General features: G+C 39.6%; 1 protein-coding gene across 2 annotated transcripts in view; it reads left to right on the top strand.

The window, feature by feature from the left end:
- GPR156 (G protein-coupled receptor 156) overlaps positions 1-16768 on the top strand; it is a 111761-nt gene that overhangs the window by 70577 nt on the left and 24416 nt on the right. For both annotated transcript variants that reach the window (XM_069554738.1, XM_069554741.1), the window contains 3 exons: positions 11484-11619; positions 11870-11980; positions 15992-16117. In XM_069554738.1, the coding sequence (XP_069410839.1) occupies positions 11484-11619; positions 11870-11980; positions 15992-16117 (373 nt within the window). The remainder of the gene's footprint in view (positions 1-11483; positions 11620-11869; positions 11981-15991; positions 16118-16768) is intronic.

Here is a 16768-nt window from a genome sequence, read left to right as displayed (position 1 = left end):
AAATCAATTTGCATCAACTTTTGAGATGTGAAGACTATGTAATGTATATTTTGTTTTTTTTAAAAAACAAAACACTAAAATGAGTTCCTCCTAACTAAATCAAGAGGGAGAGGAATTCTAAATCAGGATTCATACAGTACTGAACTACACAAGAGACCTGAATGTACACTGGTGTTCACGTAAAATGGTCCAGAGACGAGTTAAGAAAGAAACCTACCAATCAGTGATCTAGACAACACAGACATGTAGCTGTGAAAGCTGGACATATGCTTGGTAAAAATCTCCTCATCAGATATTCATGGCTGATGCCTAGGAGATTGTAAGAGGCTATGGGGAAGAACAGCTTCATTTCTTGGTCTTGCAGGAGACCACCCAATGGTCATACCACTGCCCAAGCTACTGACTGCACTGAGTGGCCAGTCCTGGCCAACAGTGCCCTGTTTTCTAAGTCAATGTCCGAACTGGTCTCTCTGATGTATTACTTTTCTTAACAAATGCTTTGTGAAGCTGCTGATAATCATTGTTACTTTGGTAGTCAGTATTCATCACATGGGTGTCCTGGGTGGCACTGGTGGTAAAGAACCCAGCTGCCAATGCAGGAAAGAGACATGGTTTCAGTCGCTGGGTGGAGAAGGTCTGCTGGAGGAGGGCATGGCAACCCACTCCAGTATTCTTGCCTGGAGAATCTCATGGCCAGAGGAACCTGGAGGGCTACAGTCCATTGGGTCCCAGAGAGTAGGACACAACTAAAGCAACTTTAGCATACACGCACATTCACTACATATTCCCCCTTATGGGAAAAGACAAAGAAACTAGGGACGATTACTCTCAGCCCACAGTTTAAAGACATGATGACTGAGGATGTAGACTTATTAGTAAGTGGATAGGTACTGCTAAGTCCCTTCAGTCGTGTCCAACTCTGTGCGACCCCATAGACGGCAGCCCACCAGGCTCCCCCGTCCCTGGGATTCTCCAGGCAAGAACACTGGAGTGGGTTGCCATTTCCTTCTCCAATGCATGAAAGTGAAAAGTGAAAGTGAAGTCGCTCAGTCATGTCCGACTCCCAGCGACCCCATGGACTGCAGCTCACCAGGCTCCTCCATCCATGGGATTTTCCAGGCAAGAGTACTGGAGTGGGGTGCCATTGCCTTCTCCGTGTTTCCTCTCTAACACCCCTCAACTCTTAAGAACTTGGCCACCACAGTGTTCCCTCAATTTTTTTAAATCTTATAATTATTTTAATAAAAACATGTATTATTTATATAATGGGTGGGGACCCCCAAAATATTTTCAAGGGAGAGAGAAAATCACCTGGATTGCTAAAACAGAAACTCTGCACTCAAGATCTATTCCAGGTTTAGAAAACCAATGGAGATTGGCTGACATCCTGAAAGACTCATCTGTTCTTTAATTTTTGGCCAGATAGCTCCAAATTCAGGAAACCTGTAACCCTGCACACAGATGAGAATGACAACAGCAGTTGCTACTGTTTAGAGGCTGGGCTTTGTGCTTACCTGTTAGTAAGTGGATAGGTAGGATAATGCTAAATCTTAAATGGGGATACAGGAGACTTAAGGTGAACAATAGAAAATTGTTCTTTATACATGTAGCTCTCTTGCTAAGTGATGAAGGTGATATTTTAAGAAGATAAATGTGAAAATAATGTACAAGATATATTAGGACAGGGAAAAACTGGTGTTACAGAGAGCTGAAGCTTATACCAAAAAACCCAACAATTAATGTTTTTGCATTGCCTTAGAATATTCAAGGAGTTTTAGCACAAGCCTCATTTGATCTTGACAATACCCTGTAGGTACATAAGAAAGGAGATATTATCTTTATTTCACAAATGAGGAAACAGGAACCTAGACTAGTTAAAGGACTCAATGAAAGTCACATAGCTGTGATTGGCTGAGCCCGGATTCCCATCTCACACGTGACTCAAGTTCCATTTCTCCTAACTTGACTGTAATCTGGATAAATGTGACAGCAGTGGGAGCAGAATGTGAGGGACAGCTCAGAGAAATTTTGAAATAACAACTGAAAGAAACACAACAATTGAGTAGAGGTGATAAAGAAAGAAGTGGAGAAGGAAGAGGAAGAAGCAAAAGGTGACTCCCAGGTTTCTAAAGCCTGGAAGATGATGAGATTAATCACATCATCAGCTGTATTTGTAACATGCTTTAACATGCTGGGGCCTGTCCATGCTACCACACACTTGGCTGTATTGCCTCATTGAATCTTCAGCCCTCACAACTCTTTGGTTTGGGAGGAGGAGAGTGTGTATCATTATTATCCCCTATTTACAAGGGGAATACATGAAGGTTGTTTTTGCGTTTGGAGGAATAAAAACAAAAATCAAGGTTTTTACTTTAAGACTAGATAAAGCTCAACTAGAGTCACTGGCCTATGGTGACTATACCTGGGGCTTGAGTTGCAGGCAGAGTTTTCGTATTCTTGTGTGTGTGTGCGTAATTATGTTGCTGACTATGAAATAATCAAGCTGGGCTGGTGGTAGTTGTGATGGTTTTAAGTCCTGCACTGCCAAACTGTTTGTTTAATGCCTCCCAGATAAATACTTTGCCTGTCTTTAAAATAGGCGCTAGTGTGTAGCTGGTTTTGCCTTGGTTCTGGTCTTCAAGGTGGTCAGTCAGGGAATCCAGGTACATAGATAAGAATGCTTTTCCCCTCAGTAATTATTTTAAAATAAAGGTATAAGTACTCAGTAAAGACTCTGCCTGCAATGAAGGAGACTCAGGTTCAATCCCTGGGTTGGGAAGATCCCCTGAAGAAGGGAATGACTACCCCCTCCAGTATTCTTGCCTGGAGAATTCTATGGATAGAAGAGTCTGGCAGGCTAAAGTCCATGGGGTCTCAAAGAATTGGACACAACTGAGCAACTGAGTGTAATAAGTATAATTACCAAAGGACTAGTAGTATAAACACTGTATTTATGCAGAATATACTATGAAAAGCTGTGACAGACATAGACACCGTTTTTAAAAAACAGAGACATTACTTTGCCAACAAAGGTCCATATAGTCAAAGCTATGGTTTTCCCAGTAGTCATGTATGGATGTGAGAGTTGGGCCATAAAGAAGGCTGAGCACTGAAGCATTGATGCTTTCAGACTGTAATGTTGGAGAAGACTCTTGAGAGTCCCTTGGATTCCAAGGAGATTCAACCAGTCAGTCCTAAAGGAAATCAACCCTGAATATTCACAGGAAGGATTGGTGCTGAAGCTGAAGCTCCAGTACTTTGGCCACTTGATGTGAAGAGCTAACTCATTGGAAAAGACCTTGATGCTGGAAAAGATTGAAGGCACAAGTAGAAGGGGTCGGCAGAGGATGAGATGGTTGATGGCATCACCGACTCAATGGACATGAGTTTGAGCAAACTCTGGAAGATGGTGAAGGACAGGAAGCCTGGTGTGCTGCAGTCCATGGAGTCACAAAAAGTCGGACACAACTGAACGACTGAACAACAGAATACATTATTTAGATTAAAACCCTTAAGTATTACATAACTTCTTAATTGTTACTAGTTATTTTTATTTCTTAAATTTTATCAATCACAGTCCAGTTTAAGTCTGGTTTTTTCCTTGGGTTAACCAGTTCACTCATTTGTATCTTGTCTACAACCTCTATTGGTGCTGAGAGTATGTCTCAGACTCTGTCTACCCTTCCCTATAATCTTCAGAATGCTCTGAAACCTCAAAAATCACTAAAGGGTCTTCCCTAGTGGCTCAGTGGTAAAGAATTCACCTGCCAATACAGGAGACAAGGGTTCAATGCCTGATCTGGGAAGATCCCACGTACCATGGGGCAGCTAAGCCCATGTGCCACTACTTTTGAGCCTGTGCTTTAGAGCCTGGGAGCCCTAACTGCTGAGCCCACATGCTTCAACTCCTGAAGCCTGAGCAGCCTAGCACCACTATACCATGACAGGAGAAGTCACCACAGTGAGAAGCCTGCACACTGCAATGAAGAGGAACCCCCACTCCACAACTAGAGAAAGCCCGTGCAGTAACTAAGACCCAACACAGCCGAAAATAAATAAATAAATAAGATTGTTTTTTAAAAAATCACTCGAGAAGTAGTCCTTCCCAAATTTCCTACTTTCAGTCCCTGCCTCCTTTCTCTTTCTTTCTCTTTTCTTTCTCTTCTTGGTCAGACAGAGAGAGGAAAACAGTTTACATGGCAAATAAAGTAAATAGTGCATGAACAACTCTCCACACTTCTTTCAAATAGTATTTTACTGTAAAGCTCATTTTATTTTTAATTTAATTTTTTATTGAAGTTTAGTTGATTGGGGTTCCTTGGTGGCTCAGATGGTAAAGAATCCACCTGCAAGGCGGGAGACCTGGGGTTTGATATCTGGGTCAGAAAGATGCCCTGGAGAAGGGAACAGCTACCTACTTCGGTATTCTGGCCTGGAGAATTCCATGGAGAGAGGAGCCTGGCAGGCAACCGTCCATGAGCTTGCAAAGAGTCAGACACGACTGAGCAGCTTTCACTTTCACTTCACTTTCATAGTTGATTTACAGTGTTGTGTTAGTTTCAGGTATTCAGTAAAGTGATTCAGTTACACATATATATAAATATATATATGGAACAACAGACTGGTTCCAAATAGGAAAAGGAGTACGTCAAGGCTGTATATTGTCACCCTGCTTATTTAACTTATATGCAGAGTACATCATGAGAAATGCTGGGCTGGAGGAAGCACAAGCTGGAATCAAGATTGCCGGGAGAAATATCAATATCCTCAGATATGCAGATGACACCACCCTTATGGCAGAAAGTGAAGAAGAACTAAAGAGCCTCTTGATGAAAGTGAAAGAGGAGAGTGACAAAGTTGGCTTAAAGCTCAACATTCAGAAAACTGAGATCATGGTGTCTGGTCCCATCACTTCATGGAAAATAGATGGGGAAACAGTGGAAACAGTGGCTGACTTTATTTTTCTGGGCTCCAAAATCACTGCAGATGGTGACTGCAGCCATGAAATTAAAAGACGCTTACTCCTTGGAAGGAGAGTTATGACCAATCTAGATAGCATATTAAAAAGCAGAGACATTACTTTGTCCATGAAGGTACGTCTAGTCAAGGCTATTGTTTTTCTAGTAGTCATGTATGGATGTGAGACTTGGACTATAAGGAAAGCTGAGCACCAAAGAATTGATGCTTTTGAACTGTGGTGTTGGAGAAGACTCTTGAGAGTCCCTTGGACTGCAAGGAGATCCAACCAGTCCATCCTAAAGGAGATCAGTCCTGGATGTTCATTGGAAGGACTGATGTTGAAGCTGAAACTCCAATACTTTGGCCACCTGATGCAAACAGCTGACTCATTTGAAAAGACCCTGATGCTGGGAAAGATTGAGGGCAGGAGGAGAAGGGGACGACAGAGGATGAGATGGTTGGATGGCATCACCAACTCAATGGACATGGGTTTGGGTAGACTCCGGCAGTTGGTGATGGACAGGGAGGCCTGGCATGCTGTGATTCATACGGTTGCAAAGAGGCAGACACGACTGAGCAACTGAACTGAACTGAACTAAAATACATATCTATCTATCTATCTATCTATCTATCTATCTATATATATATATATATATATACACACACACACATATACACATACATATGTATTACACATATTTGTTCTCAGATTCTTTTCCCTTATAGGTTACTGTAAAATACTGAGTGTAGTTCTCTATGGTATACAGTAGGTCCTTGTTGGTTATTTATTTTATATATGCGTGTGCGTGTGTGCTCAAATGACTTCAGTCCTGTCCAGGTCTTTGCAATCCTATAGACTGTAGCCTGCTAAGCTCCTCTGTCCATGGGATTCTCCAGATAGAAATGCTGGAGTGAGTTTCCATGCCCTCCTCCAGGGGATCATCCTGATCCAGGGATCGATCCCATGTCTCCTGTGTCTCCTTCACTGCAGGCAAATTCTTAACCACTGAGCCACCTGGGAAGCCCATTTTATGGTGGGTCATGGTGGAGATGTCTGACAGAATGTGGTCTACTGGAGAAGGGAATGGCAAACCACTTCAGTAGTGCCTTGAGAATGCCATGAACAGTATGAAAAGGCAAAATGGTAGAATACTGAAAGAGGAACTCCCCAGGTCAGTAGGTGCCCAATATGCTACTGGAGGTCAGTGGAGAAATAGCTCCAGAAAGAATGAAGGGATGGAGCCAAAGCAAAAACAATACCCAGCTGTGGATGTGACTGGTGATAGAAGCAAGATCCGATACTGTTAAGAGCAATATTGCATAGGAACCTGGAATGTCAGGTCCATGAATCAAGGCAAATTGGAAGTGGTCAAACAGGAGATGGCAAGGGTAAACGTCGACATTCTAGGAATCAGCGAACTAAAATGGACTGGAATGGGTGAATTTAACTCAGATGACCATTATATCTACTACTGTGGGCAGGAATCCCTCAGAAGAAATGGAGTAGCCATCATGGTCAACCAAAGAGTCTGAAATGCAGTACTTGGATGCAGTCTCAAAAACGACAGAATGATCTCTGTTCGTTTCCAAGGCAAACCATTCAATATCACGGTAATCCAAGTCTATGCCCCAACCAGCAACGCTGAAGAAGCTGAAGCTAAATGGTTCTATGAAGACCTACAAGACCTTTTAGAACTAACACCCAAAAAAGATGTCCTTTTCATTATAGGGGACTGGAATGCAAAAGTAGGAAGTCAAGAAACACCTGGAGTAACAGGCAAATTAGGCCTTGGAATGCAGAATGAAGCAGGGCAAAGACTAATAGAGTTTTGCCAAGAGAATGCACTGGTCATAGCAAACACCCTCTTCCAACAACACAAGAGAAGACTCTACACATGGACATCACCAGATGGTCAACACCAAAATCAGATTGATTATATTCTTTGCAGCCAAAGATGGAGAAGCTCTATACAATCAGCAAAAACAAGACCAGGAGCTGACTGTGGCTCAGATCATGAACTCCTTATTGCCAAATTCAGACTTAAATTGAAGAAAGTAGGGAAAACCGCTAGACCATTCAGGTATGACCTAATCACATCCCTTATGATTATACAGTGGAAGTGAGAAATAGATTTAAGGGCCTAGATCTGATAGATAGAGTGCCTGATGAACTATGGAATGAGGTTCGTGACATTGTACAGGAGACAGGGATCAAGACCATTCCCATGGAAAGAAATGCAAAAAAGCAAAATGGCTGTCTCTGGAGGCCTTACAAATAGCTGTGAAAAGAAGAGAAGTGAAAAGCAAAGGAGAAAAGGAAAGATATAAGCATCTGAATTCAGAGTTCCAAAGAATAGCAAGAAGAGATAAGAAAGCCTTCTTCGGCGATCAGTGCAAAGAAATAGAGGAAAACAACAGAATGGGAAAGACTAGAGATCTCTTCAAGAAAATTAGAGATACCAAGGGAACATTTCATGCAAAGATGGGCTCGATAAAGGACAGAAATGGTATGGACCTAACAGAAGCAGAAGATATTAAGAAGAGGTGGCAAGAATACATAGAAGAACTGTACAAAAAAGATCTTCACGACCCAGATAATCACGATGGTGTGATCACTCATCGAGAGCCTGACATCCTGCAAGGGGAAGTCAAGTGGGCCTTAGAAAGCATCACTACGAACAAAGCTAGTGGAGGTGATGGAATTCCAGTTGAGCTATTTCAAATCCTGAAAGATGATGCTGTGAAAGTGCTGCACTCAATATGCCAGCAAATTTGGAAAACTCAGCAGTGGCCACAGGACTGGAAAAGGTCAGTTTTCATTCCAGTCCCAAAGAAAGGCAATGCCAATGAATGCTCAAACTACCACACAATTGCACGCATCTCACATGCTAGTAAAGTAATGCCCAAAATTCTCCAAGCCAGGCTTCAGCAATATGTGAACCGTGAACTTCCTAATGTTCAAGCTGGTTTTAGAAAAGGCAGAGGAACCAGAGATCAAATTGCCGACATCCACTGGATCATGGAAAAAGCAAGAGAGTTCCAGAAAAACATCTATTTCTGCTTTATTGACTATGCCAAAGCCTTTGACTGTGTGGATCACAATGAACTGTGGAAAATTCTGAAAGAGATGGGAATACCAGACCACCTGACCTGCCTCTTGAGAAATCTGTATGCAGGTCAGGAAGCAACAATTAGAACTGGACATGGAACAACAGACTGGTTCCAAATAGGAAAAGGAGTACGTCAAGGCTGTATATTGTCACCCTGCTTATTTAACTTCTATGCAGAGTACATCATGAGAAACGCTGGACTGGAAGAAACACAAGCTGGAATCAAGATTGCCAGGAGAAATATCCATAATCTCAGATATGCAGATCACACCACCCTTATGGCATAAAGTTAAGAAGAACTAAAAAGCCTCTTGATGAAAGTGAAAGAGGAGTGTGAAAAAGTTGGCTGAAAACTCAACATTCAGGAAACAAAGATCATGGCATCTGGTCCCATCACTTCATGGGAAATAGATGGGGAAACAGTGGAAACAGTGTCAGACTTTATTTTGGGGGGCTCTAAAATCACTGCAGATGGTAACTGTAGCCATGAAATTAAAAGACGCTTACTCCTTGGAAGAAAAGTTATGACCAACCTAGATAGCATCTTCAAAAAGCAGAGACATTCCTTTGCTGACTAAGGTCCGTCTAGTCAAAGCTATGGTTTTTCCAGTGGTCATGTATGGATGTGAGAGTTGGACTGTGGAGAAGGCTGAGCGCCGAAGAATTGATGCTTTTGAACTGTGGTGTTGGAGAAGTCTCTTGAGAGTCCCTTGCACTGCAAGGAGATCCAACCAGTCCATTCTGAAGGAGATCAGCCCTGGGATTTCTTTGGAAGGAATGATGCTAAAGCTGAAACTCCAGTACTTTGGCCACCTCATGTGAAGAATTGACTCATTGGAAAAGACTCTGATGCTGGGCGGGATTGGGGGCAGGAGGAGAAGGGGATGACAGAGGATGAGATGGCTGGATGGCATCACTGACTCAATGGACGTGAATCTGAGTGAACTCCGGGAGTTGGTGATGGACAGGGAGGCCTGGCGTGCTGCGATTCATGGGGTCGCAGAATCAGACACGACTAAGCGACTGAACTGTACTGACTCTATATATATTCATCTTAAACTCCTAATTTATCCCTGCCTCCTTTCCCTTTTGATAACCATAAAATTGTTTTATATTTCTATGGGTCTATTTCTGTTTTATATCTAAGTGAATTTGTATCATTTTTAATTAGATTCCACATATAAGTGATATCTTCTGATATTTGTCTTTCTCTGTCTGGTTTATTTGACTTAATGAGATAACTTAGGTTGAGCCATGTTGCTGCAAATGGCATTATTTCATTCTTTTTTATGACTGATTAATATTCCATTGTATATACATACCACATTTTCTTTATTGACTCAGCTATCAATGGACATTTAGGTTGTTTCCATGTCTTGGGTATTATAAATAGTGCTGCAGTGAGCATTAGGATGCATATATCTTTTCAAATTATGGTTTTCACCAGGTATATGTCCAGGAGGTGGATTGCTGGCTCATATGGCAATTCTATTTTTTGTTCTTTAAGGAACTTCCACACTATTCTCCATATTTCTGCACCAGTTTACATTCCCATCAGTGGTGTAGGAGGGTTCCTTTTTCTCCATTTCCTGTCCAGAATTTATTATTTGTAGACTTTTTGATGATGGCCACTCTGATTAGTGTGAGGTGATAATTCGTTGTAGTTTTGATTTGCATCGCTCTAATAATTAGCAGTGTTGAGCATCTTTTCATGTGCCTTTCAATCATCTCTATGTCGTCTCTGAAAAAAATGTCTATTTAGGTCTTCTGCCCATTTTCTGAGTGAGTGTTTTTTTTGTTATTGAGCTTTGTGAACTGTTGTATATTTTGGAGATTAATCTCTTGTCAGTTATACCATTTGCAAATATTTTCTCCCATTCTGTATTGTCTTTTTTCTTTTGTTTATGGTTTTCTTTGTTGTAAAAAATCTTTTTAGTTTAATTAGATCCAGTTTGTTTATTTTTCTTTTTCTTTTCATCACTCTAAAGGTGAATCCCAAAAGATACTGCTGCAGTTTATATCAGAGTATTCTGACTGTTTTCCTCTAGGAGTTTTATGGTATCTGGTTTTACATTTAGGTCTTTAATCCATTTTGAGTTTAATATTATGTATGGTGTTATAGAATGTTCTAATTTCATCCTTTTACATGTAGCTGTCCAATTTTCCCAGTACCACACTTTGAAGAGACTGTGTTTTTTCTGTTGTATATCCTTGCTTCCTTTGAGCCTGTGCTCTGCAACAAGAGAAGCCACCATAATGAGCAGCCCAAGCATGGCAACTAAGAGTAACCCCTACTCACTGCAACTAGAGAAAACCCATGCAAAGCAACAAAAACCCAGCAGAGACAAAAATAAGTAAATACAGATTAAAAAAAAAAGAAATGTATTAATTAATTTTGTATCCTGTAACTTTACCAGATTCATTGATGAGCTCTAGTAGTTTTCTGGTAGCATCTTTAGGATTTTCTGTGTAGAGTATAATGTTATGTACAAATAGTGACAGTTTTACTTCTTTTCCAGCTTGGATTCATTTTATTTCTTTTTCTTCTCTGATTACTGTGGCTAGGACTGCCAAAGCATTGTTGAATAAAAAGAGTAAGAGTGGCCATCCTTGTCTAATTTTAGAGAAAATGCTTTCAGCTTTTCATCACTGAGTATAATGTTAGCTGTGGGTTTGTCATATATGACCTTTATTTTGTTGAGGTAGGTTCCCTCAATGCCCACTTTTTGGAGCGTTTTTATCATAAATGGATGTTGAATTTTGTAAAAAGCTTCTTCTGCAGCTATTAAGATGATCATATGATTTTTATTCTTCAGTTTGTTAATGTGTATGGATTTGCAGATATTGAAAAATCCTCACACCCCTTGAATAAGTCCCACTTGATCATGGTGTATGATCCTTTTAATGTGTTGTTGGATTTGATTTGCTGGTATTTTATTAAGGATTTTTGCACCTATGTTTATCAGTGATATTGGCTTATAATTTTCTCTTTTTTGTGGTATCTTTGTCTGTTTTTTTCTAATAGTTTACTTTACAGCTCACTTTTAAAGGTTCCCAACTGTATCTCCTTAGATATCTACCTGCTGGTTATTTATTCACTAGACTGCATAGAGCAGTCTCTTAGCAACCATAAACTTTAGGGAAAAATTCTAACTTTTCTGTGATACCACCTGTTTGGGGGAAGTTGGCCTTCTTTTAAGACTTGGAGTTAAATAAGCAAGAAATGCAAGAATGTACTTCTTTCTGAAAATAAATTTAAATAAATCATAACAATTTTTCACAGGGTTGTAAAGTAGTCTTCTCTATGACCTTTTACTCCGAGACTACATTGGAGATTTTGCTGGCAGGGAAACTTTGTACACTCCTAGGACAAATGTCATGACTGTAGGTGTCTTTTTTCCTGGTTTCCCATAGGATTGTGAAGATGTCCAGTCCCAATCTGAACATTGTGACCTTATTGGGCAGTTGTCTGACTTACAGTAGTGCTTACCTCTTTGGGATTCACAATCAAGGTGCTTTAGTGGGAAGTTCAATGGAAACTCTCATTCAGGTAGGTGAATCTTCAATTTTATTTTGAATATCACGCAAGTTTTGATAATTTTTAAAATCATCTGCTCCTGTGGGTGCTGGTTACCTTTATCCTTGATGTGGGCTCTTTAGGCAAACCCTGGAACCCTGAGTCAGTGAGGTCCACTTTCTGCCCTAGGTCCTCTGTGGACTGAAGCTTTGCAGATCAGAATGTATGGAGAACTACAAAGGTTTCTCTTATGCCTCTTTCTTCTGTCCCTTTCCGTCTGTAGATAAGACTCTCCATGTTGTGCATTGGAACCTCCCTGGTATTTGGCCCCATTCTTGGGAAGAGCTGGCGACTCTACAAGGTGTTTACCCAGAGGGTTCCGGACAAGAGAGTGGTAAGTAGGTAGTAGTACACATTGCTTGATCACAGACAGTAGCTCCATTATTGATTAAAAACTAGAGAAACTTGTACCAAATTACTGGGTCTGGCTCTTTTATGATGATCTGAAGTTCCTGCCCCTTACTTCAAACCTTGGAGTCATGTGGCCTCATAAATTCCAAGGCTGGAAAGCTGTTTGTCAGTGCTATTGGGAGACAGGTCTTTAAACAAAAGTTCTGCTTCATATGCATCCCAGGCCTGGGTACTACTCTGGGGGATGTGTGAGCTGGCCCTTATCTGGCACCAGCCTGAAGGAGAACAAAATGCCCAGAGGGGCTATTGCTTGGCACAGGTATGAGCTGAAGAGTGGGCAAAGGCATAGTGATTACAGAGAAGCTATAGCAAGTAAGCAATTATTCCCGTCTTTGGAGCCCAGTTCTTTTCCATACAAGAAGGCCATGCTCTGTACTAAGAAGGATGGGCCTGAAACAATGAGCAAAGAAGAACATATCAACCCTAGCAGCTATGCAGCAGCCAGATTACCTATGTGTCCCTGAAATCAGGTGTCATCCTAACCACATTCTTTCATTTTATCATGTTTCCTGATGGAGCTGCCCAAACCTCAAAGTCTGATCATCAAACCCTTAATCTATATCGATCCTGTCCAGATCCAACATATCACTCAGTTGGAGTTTACTTCTCCGGACTGACAAGATTTTCTTTTAGCAAATCTTTTGTGGTGAATATTTATCAAAAACTCTGCTGTGAATAACCATACATATAAGAAACATTGCCTAAAGGACAGTAAGCTCATCCATGCCTCTAGAACACTAATTCCTTTTTTTAAAAAATAGCTTTGTTGTTGTTATTCAGTTGCTAAGTAGTATCTGACGCTTTACAACACCATGGACTGTAGCGTCCAGGCTTCCGGGTCCTTCACTGTCTCCTGGAGTTTGCTTAAACTCATGTCCATTGGATGGTGATACCATCCAACCATCTCATCCTCTATCACCACTTTCTCCTCCTGCCCTCCATCTTTCCCAGCATCAAGGTCTTTTCCAGTGAGTCAGGTCTTCACATCTGGTGATAAATAACTTTATTTATGCAATGAACCGCATATGTTTAAAGTGTATGATTTGATATATTTTGACATGTATTCACTATGAAACATGGGTTATAATCTGCAGGTCTCCTCATACACCCTTGTCATCTTCCTCTCTTGTTGAATTCTTATATCCCCTATTCCTGTACCCAGGCAACCATTGACCTGCTTTCTGTCACTGTAGATTAGTTTGAATTTTCCAGAATTTTATATAAGTGGAATTATACAGTGTGTATTTTTATCTTTCTTCTACTTGGCCTAATTATTTTGAGATTCATCTATGTTGTTACTTGCATCAGTGGTTCTTTCCTTATTATTGCTGAGTAATTTTTCAGTGTGAAGATATAACTGCAGTTGGTTTATCCATTTACCTATTGGTAAGTGTTTGGATTTGTTTCCAGTTTGGGGCTATTAACAATACAACTGCTGTGAACATTTGTGTATGAATCTTTGTGCAGACATATCTTAATTTCATTTCTGTTGGTTAAAAACCTAAGCATAATGTGGTAGCCTGGACGGGAGGGGAGTTTGGTGGAGAACAGATACACGTACATGTATGACTGAGTCCCTTTGATGTCCACTTGAAACTATCAAACTATTTATATTAAATCTTGAGTCAGGGAGTATTAGTTCTCCCTCAATATTGTTTTGGCTAATCTGGGTTCTTTGAATTTCCATATAAATTTTTGAATCACTTTTCCAATTTCTGCAAATTTCAGCTGAGATTTTGATTGAGATTGTATTGAATTTGTAGATAAAATTATGGAGAACTGACTTCTTAACAATGTTGTATCTTTTAACCCATAAACACAATATATTTCTTCATTTATTTAGGTCTTTTCTAATTTCAGCAATTTTTTGGCAGCTTTCAGTGAAGGCCTTTCATATCTTTTGTCAAATTTATTTCTAAGTATTTTATATTTTTGTGATATTATGCATGTTACTATTTTTCATTTCACTTTACAATTTTTGTTGCTAATATATATACTATTAATACAATTGATTTTTTAAGCTGATCTTACTTGCTGCAGTCTTGCTAAATTACTTATTAATTCTAGTAGCTTTTGTGTAGATTCTATCAGATTTTCTGCATAGATGACCATATCTTAAATAAAAGACGTTTACTTTCCAATTTCTATGATGGCACTGACTAGGAACACTAGTATGATGTTTAATAAAAGTGCCTTGAGTTGTTCTTGATCATATTGGGGAAACATTCATCTTAGTCAAAACGAATGTTAATTTTGTTTTATCATAATGTTAGTTTTATGTTAGATGTTAGTTGTAGTTTTGTTGTAATACCCTTTATCTAATGGGGAAGTTCTCCTCAATTCCTATTTTATTGAGTTTCTATAAAGAATTAATGTTAGATTTTGTCAAATGTGTTTTTTGTATCTATTAACCATATGTTTTTTCCTTTGCTCATATGGTGAATTATATTAAATAATTTTAGGATCTCAAACCAATCTTGCATCCCTGAAACAAGCTCCACTTGGTCATTATGAATTATCCTTTTACATTGTTAGATTCAGTTTCATAAAATTCTATTTATAATATTTATATTCATTTCTTAAGATATGTTGCTCTGTAGCTTTCTTTTCTTATAAAATCTTCACCTGATTTTGGTAAGAATATTTGTAGAATAAATTGGAGAGTATTCCCTCCAATTTCTGGAAGAGATTGTGTATAATTATATAATTGGCATTTACTTATAGCATAAGTATTTTACAGTGGTATGCTTCCATTTCCCCATCTTCCAATCTTTGTGTTGTTTTTACTTTTACATATGTTACAAGCCCCATACAATTGTTATTAATTTTTGTTTAAATAACCCATTACATTTTAAGGATATTTAAATAGAAAATATCAGTCATATATTTTTCTATGAAGTTAACATTTCCCGAGCTCTTGATTTCCTTGTATAGATACCTATATTCATCTGATATTTTTTCCTTTTGCTTCAAAGTTATCTCACATTCTCATTCAGGTGTGCTAATGCTGAATTCTTTCAGCTTTAATCTGAAAAAGTTCTTTATTTCACCTTTGTTTTTGAAAGATACTTTTTCTGAGTATAAGATTCTAGGTTGAATTTTTTTTTCTTGAGTACTTTTGAAGATTTCCACTGTTTTCTCACTTGACCTTGTGTCTGATGAGAAATCTGATGTCTTCCTTATTTTTTTCTTCTATACATGCTGTGTCATTTTTTGCTGGTTGATTTGAAATTTTTCTCCTTATCACTAGTTTGGAGCATTTTAATTCAGCAACTGATTCGATTTTTTTATAAACACCATGAATCATGTAACTAGTTGTGCTTCCTTCTTTTCATTGGTTGTCAAAAATGCAGAATTGCGTTTCTGCCCCAGTTCTTGAATGCTATGTGCTCTCCTCACCAGAGCATTCGTCATAATTCTCCTTATTATCTATTTTCCCTAATATTTTTCATCCTATTGCTATATACATTTTTAAAATTTTATTTTTCTAACCACAAAAATAACAGTCTCTTTGTATTAAATAAAATGATTCACATATGTTTGAAGGAAATGCTAGTAGTCTCTCCTCCACCACCATCATCTCTCAATCTGACCCTCCATGTTAATGGTTGTTCATAGTTTTATATGAAAGTTTCCACATCTCTCTATGTGCTCGTATGAACATATTTAGAAATAATAGTGTATTTATTTTATAATATTCCTTGAATCCTTTGTGGGAAAGTCAGGATATGGAAAGGGCAAAGAAATGAAAACAATGATATGAACATAGAATCACTGAGTACGTTTCATGTCTGTATTGTCTTTGATGGCTGGCTTTGAAGTCCATTTGGAAGATTAACCCAGGAGCCTTTAGCTCAGAGCACATAGAACACTCTAGACTCCATGTTGTATAGCCAGTGAGCAAAGGAAAGTTATGACCTTAACTCTTTTGCAGATAATCAAAGACCTGCAGCTTCTGGGGTTGGTGGCAGCCCTGGTGATAGCTGATGTGATCCTGCTCATGACTTGGGTGCTGACTGATCCCATCCAGTGTCTCCAGATTCTCAGTGTCAGTATGACGGTGAGAGACCCAACCCCTGGAGAATCTAGTTCCCGAACTGGAGGGACTGGCTTCTGTGAGTACGCAGAGGTCATTCTCCCAGGATCATTCACTGTGTGGACATTCTCCCAACAAGAAGATAAATGACCCCAAGAGGATGGCAAGTCGGGAGCTGTGGCTGCCCTGAGCACCTGCCCCTTGTCTGCAGGGTCTGCTGCTACTCCCGCTACTCCTCCCACCCCGAGTGTTCTGTGGCATCTGCTGAGATGCCAGCACACAGGAACCTGCCTGGCAGTTAACTCCATTTCCACATTATCAATAAGGAGAACTTATAGAGTTGCCTTACCCAATTGTTGAAAGGTAAAGGATTCTGAAGTGTTCTTTGGAGGCAGTCAGCCCTGGTTCAAATCCCAGCTCTACCACTTACCAGCCATGTGACCTTGGGAAAGTTATTTAACCTCTCTAAGTCTCTATTTCATCATAAGTAAAATGGAGATAATAATACTAATACTACCTGTTTCATAGGGCTCTGATGAAGATTAAGTGAAACAGTACAGGTAAAGAATTCAGCTGTGCTCAGAACATAGGGTTCAATTAATAGGAAGCATAATGTCTCCAGCCTCACAAAGGGGCTGAGGAATACGGTGGGATCTTGACGTGCAGATTCAATAT

The sequence above is a fragment of the Ovis canadensis genome, chromosome 1 (genome assembly GCF_042477335.2).
Source record: "Ovis canadensis isolate MfBH-ARS-UI-01 breed Bighorn chromosome 1, ARS-UI_OviCan_v2, whole genome shotgun sequence".
NCBI classification, from domain to species: Eukaryota; Metazoa; Chordata; class Mammalia; order Artiodactyla; family Bovidae; genus Ovis; species Ovis canadensis.
This window is presented reverse-complemented; position numbering and strand designations above follow the sequence as displayed.